Source organism: Rhagoletis pomonella, unplaced genomic scaffold, assembly GCF_013731165.1.
Source record: "Rhagoletis pomonella isolate Grant_MI unplaced genomic scaffold, Rhpom_1.0 Rhpom_scaffold_00002, whole genome shotgun sequence".
In the NCBI taxonomy this organism is placed as follows: domain Eukaryota; kingdom Metazoa; phylum Arthropoda; class Insecta; order Diptera; family Tephritidae; genus Rhagoletis; species Rhagoletis pomonella.
This window is the reverse complement of record NW_023458556.1, coordinates 35084273-35112185: the sequence shown is the minus strand read 5'-3', so window position 1 is coordinate 35112185 and position 27913 is coordinate 35084273. Positions and strand designations below refer to the sequence as shown.

The 27913-nt window shown below is 33.7% G+C and overlaps 1 protein-coding gene across 1 annotated transcript in view; it reads left to right on the top strand.

Moving 5' to 3' along the window:
* Positions 1-17272: 17272 nt before the first annotated feature.
* The window catches only part of LOC118733520 (frequenin-1), a 69294-nt gene continuing 58653 nt past the window's right edge, over positions 17273-27913 (top strand). Inside the window, exon 1 of the mRNA XM_036462936.1 lies at positions 17273-17573. Coding sequence (XP_036318829.1) covers positions 17510-17573 — 64 coding nt within the window. The 5' untranslated portion in view covers positions 17273-17509. The remainder of the gene's footprint in view (positions 17574-27913) is intronic.

Here is a 27913-nt window from a genome sequence, read left to right as displayed (position 1 = left end):
CATTCTATGATGAAAAACTGCACTGAAGCACTGAAAAAGTTCTAATAGGTCAGCAATTTTTGATGCTCTATCATAACTGTGACATGAGATAAGAATTTTAAGAAAACTTGTGACTCTAAGAAAAAGGGCTAAAGTTTTGCATATTTAAACTGGTATAACTCGACAAAAAACCGCGGCAGAAAATAAAAATCCTTTTACACATTGGTTACCAGTAACCATAGCAACAAGTGGTGGAGTTTGAACAATATGCTGCCTTAAAATTTTTTTTTCTGGTACACTTGGCAAATTATGCCCCACAAATTCATGAAAAACTGGTAACTAACCAGAAATCTTTAGGAAATTATAGATAATTCTTGCAGTATCCCAATGTTAAATTGAAAAATCCTTTGGAACATCAGTCAGCTATAAAAAGTCTTGCCAGAAAAAACGTCCCTTTATGTGCGTGACAAAATCACGGTGCACACCAAAAAATATTTGTTTATTGATATTTTTGCGTACTTAACCTGACATGAGAGTTTCACACGCGAATAATGGGCACCCAGCCGCTTCTTATCTGAGGGTAACGTTTCAAGGGTGCCTTTCCTAGCCAATTCCCTAATGTGCCTAACATAGGAAGTATTCTGATGCAACTGAGAGAGCTCACTTTCCTTATCTAAGTTATAATGCATCTCCGGCGCACTTAAGGCTCTGATAACCGCTTTGTTAGCAGAGTAAATGATCATGAGCAGTGAATCCACTGCGTGCTTGAAGTTCCATATGTCCCATATGTCCCATTCCTCCCTTGAGAGAATGTCGGCAGAGACGAAGATCTTAGGAGCCATTCTGGTGGCACAGAAATCCGTGCGATCAGGGATAAAATCGAAGACCTCCAGAACTTCGGGAGAGTGTTCAGTTCTTAAGCCGGTCAACCTCACGGCTTCATTGAGTCTAATAGCTGATGGCACTGCGGCAGTTTTGCCTGCACTGTCGGCAAGCACTATATTCAGCATTACGTTAAGGCCGAGGCCACGCAATGAGTGGCTTTTATTCTTGAGAGGCGCCGCCCAACCTATGTAAGTGCCTATTTGGCTAGGGTTCTATAAAATATAAGAGGCTTGACCACGGTTTAGTAGAGCTAATAGAAAACTTTGGGCCAAAAATGCCATTTCGTTCCATTAGCTCACCTACAGCAGTTTAAGGCCACTGATACCGTCCTTACTCTTTCTTCGATGTTCCGCCTCCACGAAAGCTTCCTGTTAAGGATAAAGCTCAATTACTTGACCTTGTTAGATAGTTGCAAGCGCTGACATCCAACAGAGGGAAGACCAGCGTGAAGGATTTTATACTCTCTAGTGAATAAGACCACTTCTGTCTTACTGTCTTACTGGCAAGAGTGTTTTATCAAATAGAATGCGCAATACCGTTCACAACGAAATTTCAAAAAACCAGCATGATCTTGTTATATAAAAAAAACGGAAAAACCGTCATCAAAAAGAAAATTATGTATTAAAAATCAACGCGATCCTTTAGCCGCTTGAAACCTGCACTGCATAAAATAATAAGAAAAAAGGTTAATTTTGCCATATTTTGATTACTAAAAAAATCAGCTCTTGTGCACTTGTTTGGTTGTTTGTATACTTGAGCTAGGTCTCTGGTATGTTGCAGTCTGTGGGTGGCACTTAAGGGCATACAGTTTAGTGAAGGCTGAATGAAAATCCAGAAATTCATATGAAATAAAGTAAAGGATGGACTTTAGTCGTTTACATCTAGCTTTAAATTCTTAGCTGCAATCCCCCTTTGTGTCCTGGTACTCTTTTGGCTGCATATAGAGCCCATTTTTGTTCGACCTTCCATGGTTGGCCTTTATTTAAGCTTGACGTGCTCAAATACGCCAAGTTAGTTCATCCTGTGTGACCAATCTAGTTCATAAAATCATAAGGATGCTTCGGTTGAAATCAGGTTTAGGTATAAATGCTATCAGTTTGATATATATGGATGTCTTAACCCTATTTACAAAAATGTTATACTTGAGGTAACACTACAGAAAATATGATTTTATCAACTTGCCACTCACAGATATGTTGAGATTAAATCTTAAGCTTCAATTAAAATTTTAATTGAATGCTCGTAATTTAAAGAAAAAAATTAGTGAAAACTTTAATACGAATACTTTTGAGAGGTCTTTGAATTTCACACTTTTTGCTTGAGCGTGGAGCTTGCCAGAGCCAGAACCTTTGCGGAGCAGAAACCTTTAAATATGTATGTGAATTGGACGTCCTTTGTTTGATTAATCCGAACAGCTATAAAAACAATGAGAGATTATTTGGCTACTTCCATAAAGTTTCATTCAGGAAAAGTCACATATTTACTCGTAACCTTTTTACAACTATTTAATTTCTGCTCTTAAAAAAATTTTTCTTTATAATTTGTTTTAATCTTCTAGAAAAAATTTAATTTTGAAAAGTGAAAACTTTTAACTTTAAACTGTGAGTTATCCGGGAAACCTATCTGAGGCGTACAAAAATTCTGGTCTGTCTTTGCAACTTTTTTTTAAATGTGTCGGAAAGAAAAATATCGAATATTTACAGAAATGCGTTTCTATAAAAAAAAGTCAACTAAGTCTTCATATATCTTAAGAAAAAGGAGATGAATGGCCAATGATGTTGAAAAGCTTACCTTTTTTGACATAATAGATTCATAAATAACTATGTAGAACACAGAATTTCAGGATCGGAAAAAAAAATGTATTAATAGGGAATAATTTTTTTCTTTTCACTTGTTCCATATCTTGCGCAATCTTTTCGTCTACTATTAATTTTTATAACACATTTTACTAGTTTATTTCTGCTCTTATTACACCGTGCGTCAAAAACAAAAAGATTTTTAAACACACGAAAGAATCGATAAACTCATGAAACTATGAGCCAAATATAGAAAAACTGTGTTTTTTGTTTTTTTCACTCTGACGTCAGGATTTTTTTCAAAGGACTTTGAAATTTTAAAGATATGATTAGCACAAAAAAAACTTAAAGTCAGTGCAGAGAGAGAAAATTCTATAGAATTGAAAAACAATAAAGTTGTTCGGTTTACAAAGACGAATAGGTTTCTACTGAAAATGCGTTTTTAATAAATTTTATCTTTTTAAATTAATAAAGTTTGCAGGACGAAATTCGATGATGATTTGGTGCGTATATTAGTTCTCAAACTATAATTAAAAAAAAAAAAAACAATATTGCAAATTTTCAGGGATATTTAAGGATAAAATTTTTAAAGGACGTTTTCATACCCATGCGTCCTTATGCACCAAAAAGTTTACCCTGTTATAATTCTAAAGAATTTTTGTTTTTATATGGTACCCATATTGTTATCCTACAATGCACTGATTTTTTTTTAATTTTTTAAAATATTGTATTTTTTTTTAATTTCAAAGTCCTTTAAAAACCTGACGTCAGAAGGAAAAACTAAATACGCAGCTTTACTATAATTTACCCATAGTTTTGCGAATATATAAATTTTTGTGTGTGTAAAATTTACTGTCGCACGATGTTACCACTACTTTGTTTTGTTGGCTATTAAAAGTTTCCAATTACAAACTTTATGCCATTCTACCTGTTGTGGCCAATGAGATATGAGCAAAAAAGTTATTCTGCAGTCTTTCACCGAGCTGGCCACTTAAGCAATGCCAAGTGGCATTTAGTATTATTTTACACTTTACACAATTTTCTACATTCTAGGACTTCCACCAAAAAAATTTCGTAAAAATATTAAGATTTACGTGAGCTTGACCGATTGGAAAATAGCTCCAAAAATGAAGTTTTTTTTATGAATAAAAATATGTAGTTTTTTTTAAGAATTTTTTGGAAGAAATCCCCTCAGATGACAAAACAGTGTAAGCTTTAAAAAACTATATAAAAAAAATTCAGAACATTTTTTTCAAATAATTGTATGCAAATTTTTTAAGCTTAAACTGTTTTGTCACCTAAGGTGATTTTTTGCAAAAAATACTAAAAAAAAAATGTTTTTATCCACAAAAAACTCAATTTTTGGAGCCATTTTCAAGTCGGTCCAGTTTTAATATTTTTCCGAAATATTTCGATGAAGGTCTCAAAATATAATAGATTTTGTAAAAAAAAGAATCGATTTTTTTTGTATGGGGAGTGATTCAGTCTAATGGAAATATGTAAGTATATGTGTTTGTACCTATTTACTTTAACTTTTTGGTATTTTATGAGCTTCGGGGTAGGTACTATTAATTCAAGTAGTTGAATGCAATTTTTTGCTGGTTGGAGATGATTTTGACAAGGTTGAAAGTGATTTTTATTTGCCAATTGCAAGCGATATAAAGCTTTGGCGAATGAAATAAATGTGGCAAAGGAAATTTGTACGCATATATGTACATACAATTACTTTTGGCTTCACCGAACATAATTTGTAATACTTAATATTGTTTCGTAATTGAAGCCGCTTATTTGTTTCAATTTCGATTTGCTTTCTATTAATAAGTGAGTACAGCGTATTACTAATGGCACCTATTAGAATGAAAAACATCTACTTAGTATTTGTTTGTTTACCGCGGTTTAAGCAGATTCATGAAAATTTGAATTTTATTCATGAGTTATAATAAGCAGGCCCACCTCTAGAGCACAACGGGGCGTATACGTAATATTTACATACATATTTTAACGAGAATACGTATGCAAGCATTTATATATCTTTTCCCCATTGTTTATATTTTATATCGAAGGCTGAGTGGAAGATCGATCTATCTCAGAAAAATTCACCTAACTTTATTAGCTTAATAAAATTAAATTAATTAGAAGCTCATTTTCAATTTATGAATTTTTTTTATAAAAGCAGTTTGGTGAACAGATTCCCTCAAGTATTTTTATCAGGCAGCTTACATTAAAAATACATCTACATTAAAATTTCGAAAAATCATCTCACATAAAAATGCATTAATTGTACTGAATGAAAACTAAATTTCTCTTGCGGAATTGCGTTCAACGTGAGCGTCATGTCATGCATATTTTATAAAAGTTATTTCCGGAAAACTTTTATAACTATTTGAAATGCTTTTTATGCATTTGCTAGCTTCAAAGTAGAAATGCATAAGTGAAAAACAATGACTCAATTTTGTTTTTTTGTAGTTTTCATACTTCTTAATTTACATACGAGTATTAGGGCGCTTTTGTGAAAAAAAAACAAGGAAGCACCCTCAGCGGGGTTGAGCCGTTGTTAATGGAGAATGAAAATAACTTGAGCTGGAAAAAATTGCGTAGATTTAGCGTAAAAAGCAATTTCTGTGCGCAAAAGAGAAAATGCAGATTGCGTTGTAAGTAGAGTAAAATTGCTGCAAAGTAGATATGGCTTTGGCGAGAATGCTTGCTCTGAGTAATGAGAGAAACCTCGCGAAATATTGCGACGAAGGGCAAATTGCACCAGGTGTTAAAAGCAGTGGTGGCGAAAATCCGTATGAAAAATTGTGCATAGAAGGTGGAGGAGAAGATTAATGTGTAACAGACCGGTAATGAAGGGAAGACTGTGTACTAAGTTCACCAAGTTTGATACATATTCTCGCTACCACGCTAATGCGGTTAAATTAACGCCACGTTAAGCAGGAGCTTTGTGGTATGGCTTTTAAGGCTGCAAATGGCAGCTGCACCTGCGATTCAGTACGTGGAAGGTGGAAAACAAACAAGGAATACAGGATATATGTATGTATGTATATGTACGCATTCACATTAGGGTGTACGAGAACAAGAGGCAATATTTTTTTGGCAAAATTTTATATGCATACTAGCCGGTACCAGATAAAAAAGTACACCGTACACCCCTGAGTGTAAAGTATTTTTGCAAGACAATTTCGAAAATTTTTTATTTATTTTTTCCCGAACGGCATTTGCACTTCCAAGTTTATTAATTATTTCAGTAGTAGTCCAGTAGAACTATTTAAAAATAAATTTTATTGCCGAATGTAGGTGTCACAGAAAAAATTTAAAGAGCGGCCCTTAAAGCGTTTTAATTTCTACCAAGAAATGTTGCTTTTTCATTGTCCCTTTCTCTTAATGTATATTTTTATTTATATATTTATGTATTTAAAAATAAGAAGAAAAGTAAATTAAAAAAGCTGAAAAATCGATTTAGTAAAAGAAGAATAAAATATACTTTTCTAAAAATTTAATGGAATTTAAATTTTTTTCTCTTTAAAACAAACAAAATATAAAAATTAAATAAAAAAAAAAATTATGTATATTTCTTAAAATTAAATTAAATTTAAAACCATAAAATCTAAAGTCAAAAGGAAATTGAATAAAATAATTCCGCTGGCTGAACTTCGGATCTCTCAAATGACACGCCAGTGCTTTGCTAACTCGGCCATTGCGACTGTTGGAACAGCACGAGCAAAATGACCCTGCAGTGAAAAATTATCAATTGTTAAAACTAACCAACTTATAGTTAGCTTTTTGGCGAGATTTCGATTAATACCTCACTTTTAATTAGCTATGACAAAACCAACTTAAAGTGAATTGTAAAGTCGTGCAGGAGTCATGCAGACGCAATCGGGAGTTGGTTTTCTTTACAAGTTTCTATTAAATATCCTCATACAAAAATTACTTTCAATACACTTTTTTTCTGAACTTCGCAGATTCTTTTTCATATTCAGGACAAATAAAAGGAAGATCGAAATTTTATACTATCATTTTGAAGTTATGTCTGACGGTGTTCGAATATGGGGCCACCCAGAGCAGAATATGTAAACAAATATGAAATGTAATAAAATAAAGTAAATAAATAAGTAAATAAAAAAGTAAAAAAACAAAAAAATATTTTGTTTTTCTTATTGATATTTTATGTCCAAAAGTAGTTAGTTACAAGTTAGTTGACATGTAATGCAGAGGTATCCAGGTCTGACTTTTTTGCGGCCATCGCCCCACAAAAGTAGTTAGCTTTTTTCGAACAAAATACACAGTTAATAGTTAGCACTAGTGTTCGCGTAAACAGACTAAAGTTAGGTATAAGCTAACGTCACTCCCTGCAGGGCATGTACATAAGAGCACATGCTTTTTGTCAGAAGAGTTTTTCTTGTAAGTCTTTAGTGCCAGAATACTTATACAAAATCTTTCAAACTAAGTATATTTTCTTCCAATTGCCTTATAGTAAAAAATAGGATTTCATTGAAATCCAAGAAATCGAATTCAAGAAAATATATGGCAAATCCTGCTGGAAAAATTTCGTGAAATCTCAGATTTCAGTGCCAGAATTTCCATGTTGACGGGAGTGAATAAATTTAGCAAATTCGGTAACTTGTTTGCGAATGAGATTCCATTTTTTCATATGTAGATAAGGCAGTCTAATGTACTTCATAGTTAAAGTGTTGAGTGTACTGCTAGAAGTGGATGTACCTTTATAGTTATGTATGTATAGGCATATGCGTGCTTGAAATGAATTGAAGAAAGTTGCAATGCAAACAAAGTGTAAATTTGCGCTCACCAAAGGATTACGCTTAACTTCACGCCACAGGAGAAATATACAGTTAACATAATACGATAATATATCCAACAACACAAAGCAGATGCAACTTGCAGCGTAACCGAAAAGGTAAATAAAGCAGCACATAGATACTTGCTAGCCACATGAACATATGTACATACATACATATGTACATATGTGCCGCGCCATGCCACATTTCGTTGCAAATGTAATGGGCGCGTTTTCAATGTTGCCTCAGTGGCAAGGTGTGCAGTTGGTTCAATGGTTGGTTGCGTGTTTGTGGTCTCCAATAATGAATGCTTTTGTTTATATGCTCCAATTTTCATGCATACATATAAAACTTGCAAATATACATACATATACAAATGTACATTCATACACATATAGGAAAATAAAGTAAGCAACATCGACGCACTTGCAATACCCACATTTAGGTCAGTGTTTGTGTAGTATTCAAGTGTTTGCTACGCTATAGGCTGTGCTTAAACATTTTAAACACATAAGCGTGGCAGAGAAAAATGAGAAAAAATACAGCAAAAAAAAAAAATGAAAACAGAATCATTGAAAGGGCGCGAGGCTTAGTATGTAAGTAAACGCAGGCTGCAATGAATTTTAAATCAAAGCGAAATGCTGCTGGTGTTGCCTGAAAAGCAGGGTATTTAAAAATACTACTACCAACACATGTGTTATACATACAAGCGAGTTTATAAATAGTGTGTTGTAAGGGGAAAGGCAAAACGTCTATGCGCGCGCCTCAGGGCTGCTGTGAAAAATTGCTTTTCAACATTTGAGTTCTACTTTTTTTGTGGCTCACAAACAGTGCGCATTTGCTCAATAATTACAGCAGCTGTGCGTGGTACATACGAAGTAGTATTGACTGTTAGCTGCGATAATGTTGGTTACGTATACGCCCTGTGCGTTATTCACATTTTATTTGCAGCTGCAGAAAAAGTACCTAAAAAACTGGGAATGATCGTAAATTGCAAGCGCGCAATGTCAACGACAAACCTACCGAGCTAGGGAGAAACATACTCGTTGTCGTTTATTTGTAACATACATACATATGCACATTTATAGACAATGGCGGAGCGCCAAGGAGCCTAGGCATTTAAAGTGTCAATAAAATTTCGAAGATGATATTTCACATCTGTAGTTATAATTTGCAAAAAAAATATGAAGCTCATAAATAAATAAACTCAATGTTTTTCAAATGTATGTAGGCTGAAATTTTAAAGAACTTTAAATACAAACTGATTGCTGTTTTAACTTGTATTAATGATAGCACAAATCTACGAGGTTTGAAAATTGTTTCTGATTACGAAGATGTCTTCATTTTACTTCCGTCGCGTCGAATTATTTTTATTTTTTTATCGAGATACACTTTTCAAAATTCTTGGATTTTTAAAAAGTTCTATTGGAAAGGGCTACCAGAAAGAATCCTTGATAATTGTCAGTTTGAATTCAACGTTTCTCAAGAAAACCCCAACTAGAGAATTCACCAATATCCAGAAAAAAGCCAAATCAAATGGAATGCATAGTGTGTTGAGCAATATTCGGAGTTATAGCATGATCTCAGCTTAACGGTATATGGGATTTGGTCCACATATAGGCATATTGCTTGATGGGGTGCTATCGAAATTTTTGTAGGTACACGCTGAGCAGGTACGCTCAAGGCTCATAATCAAACTTTTATTTGGATCATTGAATATCGGGGCTAAGGGGTGCCGACGAAGCTGGAATCACCAGAAAAGAGATCTACCAAATTCACCACTTACCAAATGTTGGCATATCATATCCAAACCGATGTCGCGCGAATAAAAATTACTCCTACCGAAACGGCAGTCTAACACATGGAGGGGATGAAAATCTCAATAAACGGCCTCAAGCTCAATAAAAATTGTTGAATATAATCTTAATTCAAACAATAAATGTAGATTATACCAGGTGAAGTAATTAGAGCGAGAAGAAAGATTTTGACACTAACTTATTTGAAAAATTGCCTTTAAAATCTTACTAAAAGGCAGCCAGAAAATAAAGGAAGAAAGCTGCTTTATTACTTCACCTGTTTATTGCACCATGGAGTAGGCGGTTTTACCAGCAAATTAAATGAAAAATGATTTTTTATTTTCTGTAAATTTCCATATAAAATTAGAGAAATTCAAATAATTTTTCACTTAAATTGCTTTCATGAAATTGGCCGTTAGAGACACAGCTTCATGGTCCTCTTCTTTAACGCTGCATCCACCTAAGCGATTTTGGCATAGTTCATTAACACTAATTGGAAATTGAAAGTGAGGTCAAGTATTCCTACACCAGCATTTCATCATCGCGTATGAGGCTGTTTCTTCCTACTTTTCATCAAAAAAAGGTAGACTTCTTCAATCACCATTGGCCTCAAGCTCAATAAAATTGTTGAATTTAAGAATTTTAAGAAAAATTCTAGGCATGCACTTTTATAGCCCATCAAATTCTAGCTTAACAGAGGGCTAGGCTCAAGTTGCTAAGAATTCGCGTTGATTTGTGATAACCTTTTCTGCCAATGGTTTTATAATTTTCTGCCATAAAAAAACCATTGTCGAACACAATTTGTGTGGAAGAAAATGCGTCACACCGTCAGTAAAAAGTAATATCAAAAATCAACGCGAACTCTTAGCCACTTAAAACTTTCATTTTATTAAGCTATAATTTAATGGGTTTTAAAATTGCATACTCATAATTTTCCTAAAAATTCTTAATACAAATTTTGTTGTTGTTGTAAAACTTTTTTTAACTTTTCTAGTTTTTCTATAAAGTTTGAAATATGGACTTATATGGTTTTTGTTACTTTTATAAAAAAAAAATATTTCATAAGCATTAAAAAAACGAAAGAAAAAACGTATGACTGTATGAGTATAGAACAACGGTAGGCAATCGAGACTCTTTGAGCCAAATCCGGACCTTTGCTTAGCAAAGTGCTGCTCTTTTTTTTTTCTTTTTGCTTAGAATCAGAGACCCAGAATAATAATTATTTCATGGTGGAGTTTTAAAAAAGTCTTCCAAATTTTCGTGAGAATTATAAAAGTCTTTTGATAATAATTATATGTGAGAATATTTTTTTGAAGTCATCGAAAAATATTATTTTAAGACTTATAAAATAAAAGTCTTTTCATAGTAATTATCAGCGGGATAAACATTTTTAAGTCTTCAAAGACTTTTATTTTGAGACCTATATTATATAAGTCTTGTCATAATAATTATCATTGAAATTAATATTTTTAAGTCTTCAAATACTTTTATTTTGAGATTTACGTTTTAAATGTTTTTCGAAGCAAATTTTTTAATTCATAAAGGACGGGGCTTGTTCAGGACCATTTCGTGATTGGTTCGGTATTAGTTTGGGGCCAGTTGGGATTAGTATGGGACAGTTGGGGACTAGTTTCTGCAAATTTTCCGCTTCGCGTACTATTTTGGATATTTTTCTCTTGTGAGGGAGTAGATGACATTTCGCCGGAATTTTGCTGTTGGACATTGTACATATATTTATATCAAAAAACAATTTTTCAACATTTTGCTTCTCCCTTTTGTGAATTTTTGGTTGCTCTGCCCATTAACTGACATGCAGCGACGCAATGAATTTTTGGGTGTCGCTCATTGGCACTGGCATTCGTCAATGGTGTACAGTTTGTTTACATGCAAATGAATTTCTGGGTCAGATATACATACATACATACATATGTACATATGCTCTAAACTGCATGAATATGTATATTTAGTTTTACGTACATATATATATATACATATGTATGTATGTATGCATTTAAGTGTGTAAATTTGTATGTTTCTATTGATAATTGCATGAGCCAGCATCTTGCCAACCCACTGCCGCCATTACTTATAAATGCAATGCTCCTGCAATTTATGCACTTATATGTGTACGTGCATTTAAATTTGCTACTGCTAAAACAAACACATGCTACCGCTTGCATATGAAGTACGTTTCGTGTTCATCATCTGCATTCTCTCAAAAGTCGCGTGTGATTAAGCGTGTTGGCTGACGGCTCTGCTGCACGTGTACTTCGCACGCGCGTTGTGTGTTCAACTCTGTTGTTTTTACTATTGTAGTACCACTACTGACTGCACTACTTGAGCTTATGTTGAACTTAAGCATACACTCATTTTAGCATACGAACATGAGTAATATGTGCATACATATCGATGTATGTATGTATATACCCTGCAGCAAATCAAACTGGTTCAGAACTTGCGCTGAGCTTCAAACAAATTTGAACTCTCAATACATTGAATTGAATATTTAAAAAAGAAATGGTGTGCACAAAATTTCGCTGTTATGTGTAGCTTAACTAAATTTTGTGGTTATATTTTGAATTAAATTTTATACGTACATATATATGTATAAAAATAACATTTATGTTACCAATAACGACTTTGTTGGAAATATTTTAGCAGTTGCCCCATAATGTAGAGAATTACATATTAAATAAACGAAAACAGTAGTTTGCTACTAGTTTTTAGGGTCTAAGAAAATCGAGAAAATATAGTATAGTACATTTGTGCATCTTTTTCATCAGTGTTCACATGACCAGGATGAGTTACATTGATGACAGCGCAACTAGCAACAATGAGTTTTGAACCGCCCAGCTCTGCATCCCTTTTGCAATAGTTCGGAGACAGTTCTGAAATTTGTAGGGCGGAACTGACGCTTTGCCATACTGTCTCTAAATTTTGCTGCAGGGTATAACTACGAGTACATAGGCGTGTAGGTGCATACATATTTTCCACTTTAGTGATCAGGTGCGCGCTTAAATTTGTACATATGTAGTAAGTGCAAGTGTATGAAGATGTACACACTTTTCCCAAGGCGCAATATAAATGCTGCAGTGGGACTATTTTACCGACGTTTTTTGTTTGCTTAAGGCATTTGCAAAACGTAGAAAACAAAAACAATTATTAAATATTATAAAGTGTGCTCTTGGCGAAAAATAATGCAATGCGTGTGAGTAAGCTCATTTATTTGTCTTATCTGCGTTATTAATTTTGTTTTTTTAATTTCGCGTTTGTATTGAATGAAACTGAAAGTTGTGGTCAACGTAACTCTGTATTATATACATAGGTAGTCGTTTTTGTTTCACAGGGATACCAACTGTTGACATAGAGTCATAGAGTCAGCTGTCGAGGACGGCTCTAAGTTCGAACTTTATAGAATCTGGTCAATGGTGGACTTGACACGACCGAAACCACACTGATAAGACCAAATAAATTGGTTTTTATTTACAAGCCTTATGGACGCTCATGTTTATACCCCATATGCGTGCCTCTAAAAGCGAAATGGTGGACATTTTTTAGGGAAGCAAAAATTCATAGTAAGCGAGGGCAAGCAGACGTACAAAGCGATGAGCGCGCATGGAACCTTACGGAGTAAAAAAATTTCCAAAAATCAACGTTAAGTTGCAGCTACTTTAGACTTACACTTTATTAAACTAAAATTGAATGGACTACAAAACTGCATACTCAAAATATTTCTAAAAAAACGAATTAAAAAGCTCGACATTTTTGCGAAAGTTTGTTGATATTTTTTTTTTTAGTGTTTCACAAAGATTGAAACTTGGATTTATGTATATAGGTTTTGTTACAGAATATACTATATTTTTGTAAACAAACTAGCAAATACCGTGCATGCTTCACTGTGCCTTAAAAGTATTTTTCCATATTGTAATATTTCATATATATTATCAATTTAATTAAATACATTTTTTCAAACAGGTGGCAACCCACCTTAAAAATATTTTCGGAAGTAAACTTTCCTAAACATCTTCAGTTTGATGCCCATAATGCAATATTTAATTTATCTTATCAATTAAATTAAATTAAAATTTTAAAACGTGTGGCAACCTTCACAAAAATATTTTCGTCTGTAAGCCTTTTTAAACCGCTTTCTTTTGAAAGCCATATTGCAATGTTTACTTTATCCTATTAATTTACTTACACTGCAATTTTCAAACAGGTGGCAACTCTCTAATTTTTTTCTATATTTTATAATGTACAGACATAATCAAAATTAAAAAAAAATATTAAGATAAATGGTAAAATCTTGCCAATATGTGAGTGTGGTAAAATTATGATAAGCACTATATAGGGGCATGCGGGTTTAAACTCATGTTAATGCTTAACACTGAACTGTGAACTTGGCCTTGCGCGCTTAAAATTTAAATCTTGGGGCATACTTTTGGAGGCAGCAGTTAGCCCAGCAGTGATTGGAAGGAGCTGTATGTAGTCAAAAAAAGCATTCAACACAAAACTATACAATATAAAAATAAAATATGCTTGAATAAAATTCCTCTCAAAGCCGGAGGTTAGCACAGCCTCGACATTGTCGCCAAAAGCGCGCTATAAGTAATTCCGTTTGCCACCTCCTATTGCCTCTTATTTCACTATGTACTTGTGTCCGCATCACAATAACAGGCCTTGCGTTTGGTTTTTGTTAAGCGACGATGACGCTGGCGATGCCGCCGTTGACAATGACAATGCGAGTGTCAGGCAGTTGGCCCTTTCCCTTGAGTCCTTTAAAACACATCTTAAATGCCGAGCACTTTGGCTGTTGCCACTGGCATCAAACAAAACGTAAACAAGTTGAAGAAAAATTAAAAAACAAAAAAGATAATAACAAAATACTCGCAGATAGTTGAAAAAAGCTGGAACCGACGAAAGAAAGTGCGAAGACAAAAGCGAAGGATTTCAAGTGCAGCTGTTGGCGACACAAATGAACACAAACACTTACCTACATACATACATACATACATATGCATTCACGAGCTTTCAAGCAACTTGGCACATGAATGCTACAAAAACGAGCATATGTGGTTGCAGTATTTCATATGCACTTTAGAGTGTGTGTGTGTGTGTGTGTGTCTGTGTGTGCGTACATATCAGAGAGCGTGGGTGTTAATGTGTATTTAAAAAATGTATTTAGGTAAGTTCATATACTTGGCAGCTGCATTAGCCAAATTAAAGTGTGCATAAAGCTGCTTACAGTTAAAGCGAACGGAAGAATAAGAATCAAATGGAATGCGGGAGTGAGCAGGAGTGGAGATAAAATTTGTAGTAATAACAATTAGGGTGGCTATAAAAAAGAAAATACCGATAGCATTGGGATACAAGAATGAAATCGTTACGATTTTTTATTTGTGTTCCCTAAAAGCTACATATGTATGGATGTTTGTATGTACCTAAAATTAAATGTACATAACTCTTAAAAATTATTCTAGAAATTCTGAAACAAGGAGATATTTATTGTACTTAGCTTAACTAAGCTTTAAAGCTATTCAGTAGTTATTTTGTTTGAAATAGAAAAATAGTTTGGAATTGTTTGAATTACATAACGGATACTCTGATGTGGCCTATTGTACATTCATTCAATAGGGGAATTATTCTTATCTCAGAACTTTACCGGATATTTAATTTAAAATTCCAATTCGACTCAGTATAATGTCACTTAGGTGAGCGGGATTGCGTGTAGCGTTGGAAAAACATTCTCAGAGAATATGTTCTGCCGTTTCTTTAGCCAGCTCACAGAAACGATCCGTACTTGTTTCCGAGATACTGATTTTACTAAAGTACCAGTCGAAGTAAAATTGTCTTCTGCTTGCTGCTAGTAGTTCTCAAACAGAGGCATTTTCGATAACAAGACTGAACAAAACGGTCAGCTGTTGTCAATTGCGAAGTAAAAATAAATGAAGCAAACAAGTAAGCTTACAGAGCAAGTGAGTTTGTCGCCGTGGTAGCTGAGTGACCAGAGCTGTGTACTACAACTCGGTAGGACATGGGCTCAATACACGGTCCGGGCAATTTTTATAACTGTATTACATATTTAATTTTATTTACTGTTTATATACTTAAGTATGTATTTTATTTTGTTACATTTTGTTTTGTGCTATCGCGCATAATTATGTCAAGCAATTTAATTTCTTACCGTTTTTTCGTTATTAAAAAGTATACACTGTATCAACCGATCCACGTAAAATCGATCAAGGCTGGATCGACCATCTTAAATTTGTATGAATTTTGGCAAAAACTTTTCTTTTATTACATAACAAAGTCCTACTAACGGTAAAAAAAATAATTTTTTTAACAAAAAAAATTTCAAATTTTACAATTTCACCTTTTGGAAGTTTTTAGGATCTTGTAAGATCTAGAGGTATTGTATACAAATAAATACCCAAAAATTTATATATATTTTTGTTTTTACGCTTTTTTTAATGAAAATTTTTTTTAAGTTTTAAATTTTTTTAAATAAATTTTTTTACAAATATCACCTTTAAAACGAGATCAGAACCATTTTTGTAAATATAATATTTTTTGAAATATTTAAAAAATAAAGTTCCAAAATCCGAGAAAATTTTGAACTTTCGAAACTTTTTTTCTTGTAAGCGTTATTTGTTGAGGGAAACTTTGAGTGGCTATAATCTCTCTCAAATCCACACTGATTTTTTTTGTCTTCAGAGCTCTTAAAAAAGTGGCTAAAATGCTATGCCGCTTTCTTCGAAAAACAAATTTTAATTTGTAAAAAATAAATAGAGCATTGGAGGACTGTTTTTATTAGGCATTCATAAAAAAAAAAAATATTAAGAGATTTTTCGTTTTTTTTTGAGTCTTTGCGAATATTTACATTATATTTATATATGTTTTTGACATCTTTTGGCAATTTTCACGTTTAACGCTAAAATTTTATTTTTTTTTGTTGTTGTAAAGTCGTGCAGAGTTATGTAGACGCAATCGGGAGTTTGTTTTCTTTACAAGGTTCTATTTAAAAATCCTCAAAAAAAACTACTTTCAATAAATTTTTTTTCTGCACTTCACAAATTATTTTTGGAATTCAGGACAAGTAGAAAGAAGTTCTAAATTTTATATTATCATTTTGATGTTATTTCTAACAGAATTCAAATATAGAAATGCAGAAAAAAATAATAAAGAATTAAAATGTAAAAAATACAAATTAAAATTAACAAAATGTTTCTTTTTATTTACATTTTATGTCCAAAAGTAGTTAGTTACAAGTTAGTTGACATGTAATGCAGAGATATCCAGGTCTGACCTTTTTGCGGTTATCGCCCAAACTTTTTTTTGTTGCTTTTTTCGAACAAAATATGCAGTTAACAGCTAGCATTAGTGTTTGCATAAGCAGACTAAAGTTAGGTTTAAGCTAACGTCACTCCCTGCAGTGATATTCCGAAAATCCAATTTTGGATAATTTTTTCACGAAATGGGGGCCGTATCTCTGCAATGGTTCGCACAGCGTTGCCATCTAAGGCTTTCAAAGTATTCGGTTCGTTCGTATAAACAAAACTTAACACAACTGACAATGACCTGCCAGACTTGACCAATCTGTGACTGTTTAAGCTTTATGAGAAAGTATTATATTTTGAAGCTCCAAAAAGGCGTATCTGATTATTGATGAAGTTAACTGATGTTGAAGTATCCAAAAATTTACGTAGCTAAACTAAGCAATGCTTTAAACAGAGGCTGCAGCGGGCTTCTAAAATATTTAGTTTCTAAGGCTATTGGGTAATGTTAGAATTCGAAGCAGTCAAATATTTATGCTCGCGTTTAAATGAAAATATTTTTATGTAATTCTTATATTTATGAGCTAGTATGCGAAGTTATTTTATAAATGCCAAGTGATTTTATTTAACTAACTATAATATATTTAACTAAATTGCTAACTCTTCATTTTTCTTTCTTAATTTTTCAGATCTCCAGCCAGTGCAACGCTTAAGATGTTTGAGCAATTATGACAAATGTTACGTAGAAACTATCAAACCCCTAGTATCTTCCCTAATTGAATATTTCATATTAAAATTCTTGAGCGCATAAAAACAACGAATATATAAAAGAAATAACAGAAATTTATCAAAAGTTCGGAGTTAATATTTAACTCTTCCGAAAAATTATACCTATTTTATAAAGTCGAAGGGTCTTCTATATAACCCGACGTTAAGCGAACTCCGTGTTGTGAATCTAAACCGTCAGCTGCACCGCCGCCACAATGGGTAAAAAGAGTTCAAAATTGAAACAAGACACCATCGATCGTCTAACGACAGACACATATTGTAAGTATAAAAAAATGTGTAAATATCATAAGTTTTTAGTTGGTTTTAGCATTTATTGGATTTTAACTCAACATACAGTTTTACTAAAGATTTTTAATTTCATAGGAAATGCTTTCAGAATGTAATAAATAAAATTATAGTTTAAACAAGTAAGAAAGTCTAAGTTCGGGCGAAGCCGAACATTAAATACCCGGCGCAAGTATTAAATATATGTTTTTTCACCTTTCCGAAACCTTCCGCTAGATGGTAAGCCGGGGTGTATCAATTTTGAGCAAATTAGCGTCCTTCAATTTCGAAATATTGAAGTTTCAAGCATTTCTGAAATTTACCGTTATATGAGAAGCGGCCGTTATTTTAGTCCGATTTCAATAATTTTCAACGTTTTGCTTACACGTGGCAAGTACAATTACCATACCGAACATACTCTACATACCTCATACCTTATATTCAATACCCTCTATCTGCATTTTTCACAAAAAATGAGATTGTGATATAAAAGTACACGTAAGACTTAACTGTCATCGGTGATATTAATGCTGACCTTTATTTATTCCGACGAATTTATAACCTCCTCCTTTTTTTAGTCGGTTGAAATTTAAAAATAAAAGCAGGAAAAAATGTATCATATACTTACGCTCTTAACTGAGGCTAAATACCTTGCAGTTATTTTAGACAAGGAACTTGACTGAAGGTGAAACATTGAATACCGCTTCAGGAAGCCCAATACCGCCCTGTATGCCTGTAAGGTCGTGGGCGCGCAGTGAGCGGCAAAGCGGCGAGCGGCTGAGCGGCGCCATACAGAAATGCCGCTCATTCGTGGCTACTTCAATAGTATTTTATATTTTTCAATTTAAAGCAGCTCGCCGCTTTTCCACCAATTGCATGGCCTCGGCCTAAGACGGCTATAGGCAAAAAATGGGGAATTAAACCACCTATAGTACACTGGATGTAAACAACTGAAATAAGACCGATCCTATTCTACGGGGTCACCGTATGGGTGGTCTGGGCTAAACCACACTTTGTCCAGAGCCAAGGTGGAATGAGTGTAGAGTGCCCACTACATCCACCAAATCTCCGGAAATAATGTTAAATCTTCCATCTTAGGATACCTACGGCATATTTTGGGCCGCCTGCAGTGCGCCCAGATTAAATACGACCCAGCCGTGGAGATACCTAAGATTCGGACACGCAAAAGTACTGGATAATCTACGACAGTTAGATTATACCACTCCTCTACTATGTTTAGACAACAAATTCTCTAAAAGAGTCCCAGAGAGGAACGAATGGCAAGGGGTCTACGGCTATATATACATATAGTTCCATGCTTAACAAAAAGAGTCTGTAGCGGGATTTACTCTGATAAACTCCCGTTAGACATAAGTTTTCGTTTACCGGATTAATGTAACGTTTTTTCAACCCGAGCTAAATACCATAATAGAAGCGGCTTGGCGGCTCATAACATCCGTCCCTCCAGGACGGTCTATTGCTATCTATTCTGACAGCTAGGCTGCTATCAAATCTCTCAAATCTAACAGAACAACGTCCACAGTAGCCATAGAATGCAGGAAGACTCTGAACCTGCTGGCATCAAAATGCTCCTTGACTGTTGTATTGTCCCTGGACACAGGGATATTCTTTGCAATTGCCTAGCGGGCGAGCTGGCAAGGAGAGGGCTGGAAATATCTAAAGTCAATTCTGCTCAGAATCAAGGTAATCACTGGACACTGCCTGATGGGCACACATGGAAAAAGGGTACGATACCCCACCAACAATTTTTGTCGCAGTTGCAGAGACGAGGAAGAGGTGGAGAGCATAAAATCAAAGAGCATCGAACATTATTTCTGCCGCCCTGTCCAACACGCGCAACAAATTCATCAACAAGTACTAGATTGTTTAGCCGACTTGAACTCGAAGGATGTCCTCGAGTTTTTTGTGCCATGTAAAACGCACTCGGAGGTTCAATTACCAAGGGAGGGAAAGAAACAAATGGCTTCGGCCAGTGGTATCACAACGGGCTCTGCGCGTGGGCAGCCACTCTAACCTAACCTAACTTAACCTACTTCAAAACTGTTGCTCAATAAAAGCAGTATCAAACATCAATCAAAATGTTTGAATTTAACGAAATTTTATTTGAAAAGATATGTGAGATCGAGGTCATAGTTTTACAAATAGTAAATTTTACAGTTTTTAATTTTAACTAGTTTGTAAACACGAAAAAAAACGTATAGTGTATAAGTGAAAGGATAATGTAAAAAAGTAGTCAAATGTTGACTAGATAAAGCATTGAAATTGAAATTGAAACAAGTATTTTTGTAGTGTATTAGAAAAATTGGTGAAAAAACATTAAAGCCAGGATATGTGTATGTTTATCGTTAACACGAATCACACAACTTTACCTTTCATTTAATTTTTAAAAACTTAAGAAAGTATATGCACTTCGAGTAAAGGTTGGCCACCCTGGTACTGAAAGACTAAATGAGAACAGGAACCGGAACGAAATTATAAATCGCAGTTTACTTGTAAATACGAGTTCACTTCTTGGAGAAAAAAGACAAACATTTCTAGGAAGTAGTTGTACCACCATCATCATTTTTTGTGACTTTTATCGATAATTTTTAATGTTTAATAACGAAAAAAAAAATTTAAAATAATATTTTGCAATATTCAAAAAGTAAGAATACAAAAAATGATTATTTGTGATGGAAAAAATAAAAATCATAAAAAAACGGATAATTATATCGAAAATATAGAAATCAATTTTTTACACTTACAGGTCTATTCTGCGCTGGTAATAAAAAGTTTGTAACCGGTAAATAAAGTTCCTGTCAATTTTTAAACCTTTTTCGCATTCTTGTAACCGGTAAATTTTGTTACCATCTCATAAGCTGGTAACAAAGTATTGCCCCGTGAAATATGCAATGCCAGAATTTGCACAATTCTTCATAGCTGAATTGCTGAATATTTTCACTGCATTACCAACGTTCCTAGAATCGCGGAGACAAGAACTGGTAACATTTTTTGGTAATAAAATTTTCCGGTTACAAAATCTTCGGTAACGTGCAGAATAGACCTGTTAAATTATGATTTTTATACCCGAGCGCACTTGTGCACAAGGGTATATTAATTTTGTTCACATAACGGTTGTTTGTAACAGCCAAAACGAATCGAGATAGATATAGACAAATGTATACATAAATGATCAGGATGAAAAAAGAAATCGATTAAGCCATGTCTGTCTGTCCGTCCGTCTGTCCGTCTGTCCGTGTACACGATAACTCGAGCAAAAATTGAGATATTTCAACGAAATTTGGTATGTAGGTTTCCCTTAATCCAAGGTAGGTTGGTATTGAAAATGGGCGAAATCGGACTTTAACCACGCCCACTTCCTATATAACGGTAATTTACAGAAATACGAAAACTGCGATATTTTAGTAACTACTGAAGATAATTCACTCAAAATTGATATTTACAATAATTTTTAGACGAAAAATAAGAATATTACAAATTTTTGGAAAATGGGCGTAGCCCACTTATGGTTACATGTGTATATCTTGGTAACCGCTGCACCAATTTCTTCCAAACTTGGCACAGTTGTTGGCCTTGGTACAGCATAAAAAACCACCGAAACTTGTTAAAATCGGACAATAACCACGCCCACATCCCATATAACGGTAATTTAGAGAAATACAAAATCTTCGATAAATCATTAAATATTGAAGCTAATTTATTCAAAATTGATGCTTGCAACAATTCTTTTATGGTAAAATTTTGGAAAATGGGCGTGGCACCGCCCACTTATGATCACATATAAGTATATCGGTAACCGTTCTACCAATTTGTACCAAACTCGGTATGGTTATTGTACTTGCCACGTGTAAGCAATACGTTGAAAATTATTGAAATCGGACTAAAATAACGGCCGATTCTCATATAAGGGTAAATTTAAGAAATGCTTGAAACTTCAATATTTCGAAATTGAAGGACGCTAATTTACTCAAAATTGATACACCTGGGTGAAAAAACATATATTTAATACTTGCGCCGGGTATTTAATGTTCGGCTCCGCCCGAACTTAGACTTTTTTACTTGTTATTATAAAGATGGTAACTGTTACGGTTCGTGAAGTAAAGTGCATCTAGCAAATTTTAATAATAAAGAAAACTAATTCAAAATTTACGTTTTTTGAGATTTTATAATAAAATTACTAAGCTTGATAAGGAAAACATGTTCAGTCCGACAAACAACCTAGCACTTCATATACATATATATATTTTTTTTTTGTATTCCAACTATTAAAATATTATATTATTATTAATATAAATATTGACTTTTGAAACTTAGGTAACTTATTTATTAAGCATTTTCCTTAAGAAAACTGCAGCATTGCGAAAAAATAAGTTCTTTCTAATTAATTTTTTTTCCGAGAAATAATTAAGTTCATTGTTACTCAATGGTTTCAGCTAAAATTGTAATAGGGAGGTCCCTATATTTCTTCTCCTCAAGCTCGGATTTTCTCTCTACGGTTCTGCTTTTGAGTAATGCAAATTTGAAATTCTTCTGAGGAACGAACCAGTGTTATATGTCGTTTCTATATTAATTTAACGAAGAAGTAATTTTTAAATTAAAAACAAAAAACACCACAAATTAAAGCCCTCAATCGAATGTTGCAGATATTCTTGCAAAGCTTCCATAGAGATTTAAACAAATTCGAAAATTGCGCATTGCCACAGCATTGCTTGGTGGCTTTCACATAACCACTTAACACAGTGTCAAATGTTCAGTCGTCATTAATTACAGCTTATTTAATTGCACTTGAACATCAGGTGGATATAAAGATTGTGTAATTAAATAAATGTACAGCAGCTGTTGACCTACATACGTACTTTGAATGGAGATATAATTTCCATGACTGCTTTTTTTCAGGCGAGGATTTGGTGAACTTTTTTTATTATAACATCATCATAATTAGTTTATTTAAAATCAATTTAAATGATGAAAATAATTATTTCCAATAAAAAAATTCAAGTACATAATTGTAAAAAAAAGCAAATTAGTTTTTGCAGCAAAAAAAGAGTGTTTTGTGTACTTTTCAACGGACATAATAAAAAGAAACAGAAATACCAATGATATCTGTAATCTAATTGATTGAAATGCTATAAAAATGCAATTTAATATTTTATTTTTTTTAAGCACCTGCTTTCAAAACGAATAAATAAAACGGAGAAAATGCTAAATGCAATTGTAATTAAATGCAACCTTTAAAAAATACAATAACGATTCGCGCATAAATTAAAAAACAAAAAAAAAAATGTTTCCACCACCCGCCTCCAAAAGGCAATAATTTATGCAGCACTCACTCCACTCTTTTATGACCACCACGCAGCAATGCCGCTTGCCATTCGCAGCAGCCGCTGACAACTAGTGCATTTTAGCGCCTGCACCGACGCGCCGACATGCTACTGCCACTTCCACGCATTTCCGCAATCAATGGCGTGGAAGAAATTAGTGCAGTGTAATTTGTACCCCCGCGGCGAATCGATAAAACTCAGCTACGCGCCAACAGGCATACAAGCACGCTTACACATTCATAGTGACACTTACCAAAATGTTATAATACCCGACCACCGCCACTGCATTTTTCTCCTTCACTAACAAGCATTCACTTGCAAATAATTTTCAATGCCTTGTCAAGGCGCCCTTGAACGTGGCGGCGGCGATGTTCAAAAATTGTTGAATTTCTTTTTCAATGTCATGCAATATGCATGTAAGTGCGCATTCATAAGTACTTATGCAAATGCACAATGTCGGCTGGCCAAGTGCATAGGCATGCACGCACATACATATGGACGACACACGGACATACATATCTACTCTCATTTGTATGGTTGTAAATGTGTGACTGTGTTTGTGCGTGCAAATAACACCCATAATCGGTAAGTTCACTCAGAGGGCACGTTCCTTTGTTAGTTTGAATTTTACTCGGGGAAAAATATGCTCTCCGCATTGTGCAAGGTGGTGCTTAAGGATGTGTTACAACTAAGTAAATTTGTATGTTTTAGAAGTGGTTGTAGGCAAACAGTACTAAGTGCAACGGGGCGTATACGTGACATTGATTATTTCGAATTGTGAAGAAAATAAATCTATTGAAAACAAAAGTATGCTCGCACTTAAGAAAATCGGCACTGAAATGCATTCAAAATGATGCAAGTAGACAAGTAATACAATCAGCACTGAATCTGCATATTCTAAGATCAACATTAAGGTCGTCATCGAACTGCTTGTGATTTGTTTTTCGAGTAAAGCAGTGATCTATATTTAAGAATGTTCTTCGCAAATAAAATTTCAATCTATTGAGATCCGGTTGCAACTGCTCTTTGCTTTTGTTATTAATTGCTTGGAGGTCTAAAATTAAATCTGAAAGATGGAAGTGATCTTAGACAAGAGATATGCCATTTGCCTGGATTATCTAGCGAAGCTACAGACATTTTAAAACCGTGCTTACTATCCATAAACCAATGAAAATATTGGTCTGAATTTTAATGGTGATTTTAAGATCCCCATAGTAAACAGTCCAGAAGAAAAAGCTCAAAGATTTTCTCATCAGGCATCAGCCTATTTTCAAAATTAGTTTGTTTTATGACAAGTTTAAAATACTAGTAAAAATTTAATTTTATAAGCGAAAGGGCTTATTATGTTTATATTTGCTATATTAATTTCGGTTTACGCTAAAATGGAAATAAATAATTTTCATTTTATGGCGATTTTTTAGTTTTAGTTAAAGTTTTGGTTTTAATTTTAGCTGCCTCTCTGTTATTGTTCCAGTAAACATATTCGGTATTGTACTTGTTTACAGTATAATTTCAGTTAATATACAATTTTTAGCTTTAGTTTATATTTTGTCTCTAATTTAAGCGCAATTAGTGTTCGCAAATAACGTAATTGAATAAATTAAGTAAATCCCAAGCATTCGACTGAAAGTCACGCAACGTTGTATGAGTAACTTTTAATTTAATGCAAACACCTCACCTGTTAAAGGTTTATTAAAGCGAAATTTTTAATAAAATGGTTTAAGTTTTAACACGCAAGCTTTCACGTACATTACATCAGAAAGGAGTGTTCAAACTAATTGTTCATTTTGTTGGTACCTCATGTTGCATATGAATATAACATTAGGCAAAAGTCTTTGGATTGCATTGCGTGTGTGTGTAAATTAGTGAATAATAAGTGACTAAGGCATGCAAAATCTCGCATACAGAAGGAAGGTGGAATTTTTAATAAAAGTAAAAAAATTATACTCTAATTGCCATGACTTTGGACGTTGCTTTGGCATAATGCATATTTACATATATTAAATTAAAAAGCATTCCCAGAGTCACATAGAATCAGCTCATATCCGTAGATGCACTTCACGGACCATAATCATATTTCCAAGTTATAAAACGAAGTGACGAATGGGAATAGTTGCAGTGTGTTTAATTTTTGAGGAGTACTACGAACGAATAAAAATTTTAAATTAAAAAATTAAGGCATCGCGTTTAAAGATATGTCGCATACACAGCCCCAAACATTTCCCCAACCACCGCCGCTAAGGAACTTTCACTTCAAAAACTTAATAAATTCTTGGCTTAAGTTTAGCTATTAGGTATGTATATATTTAAGTAAGTTGAAGCAAAGTCGCATGTAAATATGTTCACTTGACTCTCAAGTACAAAAGTAATCGATTCGGACTGATATAAATTACTTGTTACGTACGCTCGAGTGGTTAAACATAGACTTGTGATTTGAAACCACATTTAAGTAAAATAATAAAGAAATATCTAAGTATAAACATATTAAATTATTTCATGTGTGATAAGTGTGCAATGAAATATGTTGCAACTGATTAATTTAATTTGAATTTTAGATTAAAATTTGTACTTACAATATATGTATTGTGATATCAAAGTGTACGACAGATGGAGAGTGTACACGTATACATACCAGTCCTTAAACATATCTCTCTCTCTCTCTCTTTCCCTATTGGTGGTTATTTAGAAACTATATAACATTTAAAAAAAAAATGTTTTTGAACAGTTTTGAAGGTTTATGGGATAAAAAAAAAGAATTGTTTGCTTACAAGCAAAATCACCGGGAAAGTTGAGAAGCCTAATAACATGGGGTTATAGAGACTTATCACCATTAATCGGAATCCCTTATCATTAGGATACTTAACAGCGTGGAGGTTGGAATAACTTGTTTATGTATTTATCTATGGATTGATATTTAAGAATCTGACAGGTATCAAAAAAAAATTTTTTTTTGGGTATAAGTTAAATATTTGGATACAAGAAATCTATCTGGTGCCGAGGAAATGGATGTTTGGCAATGCTCAACCGAAACTCATAGCATTATTAATCTCAACGGCTGACCATGAGGTGGAGTGTTTTTTAGGAAGCGCACAGTATTGTCACAACGATTGATAGGGGTAAAATGAATACCCCTTCATGATACGAAAAACAGATGAATAGACCTTGTGTCGATTTGGAGTAAAAATGAAAACATTTTCAGAGAGAAAATTTCATTCCGAGAAAAACACTAAAATTGCTCCCATACACAGTGCTCCCTAAAACTGCTTGTTCCCAAGATTTAAGCCCCGTGGCAGTGCCTTGGGCCAGGGCTAAAAAATAACATAAGTTTTTCGGTAAATACAATATTTTCCGAATAAATGAAATAAGCATAGCTCAATTAGCGGCTGAAGTGAAATTTTTATAAAATTTTCTCCTACAACCTTTAATGTTGTATCACACCTTTAGGCACAAGGTGTTTGATGAACTCACCGATATATTTAACGTCGGTAATGGAAGTCTATTTATAAACTTTGGATCTTCTTACATCCAGGGCAGTATAACCATAACACTATCGAAAGCAAAGGCGAAAGATTTGAAACAAACTTATAAAAACTATGTACCTTTAGACCCCGTTCACATGAGGGCACTTCACATAGGACACCTTGTACAACTTGCAAGAAAATGCGTGCAGTTGCAAGCTCGCCTTATAAAAACACGCGTTGAATGCATGTCATGTGAACGGGGTCTTAGAAAAAAATTAAACTTTGGGTGATACTATGAAGCAGTTGTGCAGTTGTGGTCTCTGGAAAACCCAAGCTATTGAATATCAAAAATCTTCCAAAAATTTTCTTTTCCATGCTGATTTCTGACAAAGCTGATTCAAATAATCTTAAAATTAAAGTCAAGCGCAAGTGCGATGGATGTTTGTGTCTTTTGAGAAAATATTTGATAACATAATATATCTACGGTAATATATCGTTCTACCATAGTCAGCATTCGAAGCTCAACCAATGCAAAGAAAATCCGCCTGCCATTCATTGAACAATATTTTCCAATGATTTTGCCCATCGGTTATGCGCAAAATAATTTTCCATATACATATTTATAGTTGAGCTTGCATGTACATACATATATTTGTGCAGCGTATGTATGTAATGCATACACAAGCGAAAAACGCCAAACTATTTTGTCAAATGTCTTCAATGTTTTTTGCGTAGACACAAAATAAATTGGAAAATGTCTTCGAAGCGAACATGTAGACAAATATTGTTTTTTTTCTCAGCCTTAAGTGCTCACGCTGCACATCGAAACTTGCACTGCACTTGTCTCACTAATGCTGATAACTTTTTTTTCCATATGAACTATAATGTGCTGACATGCAATAGCTATGCTCGTAAATGCGCTTGTGAATTTTCTTATTTAATTTTATTTCATAAGATAAATATAATTGCATGTCGTTTGAAAGTGTGCTATTGCGGTATAGCTGAGTTAGTGTTTGTTATTTTTGAATGACAGCAACTGCAGTGAATGAAAGTGGTGAGGGTAAGTAGTCGTTTATGGTATAAATATTAAATGTGAGAATTAAATATATGAAGTGCCTTCTTCAATTAAGTATTTGTGCTATTTGAAAATAAGTTGATTACAAATTTGATGTACGTCATTTAAATTAAATTATATTTAGTAGATTTTTGAGACTAATCATTGTAAAGTTATTGTGCATCAAATATTTAATTTTAATAACAAATAGTAAAAAGTTTTAATAACCGCCATCGGTACGGTACCAACGGCGTATACGTAACCCAGTTGTTGCTTGCTGTGATACTGCTATGTGTTGCCTCTATTATGTACTTTAAGCTTTTCCACAAGTGTCTTAAATTATAATAACCTCAATTACTCATAGGTCTCGCTGTCGTTAGCAACATATTTACGTACATATTTGCAAGCTTTCTTTCGTTCATTTGCAAATCTGCTGTTGTTCACATAAATCTCAAACCCTTCACTGCCATCAACTAT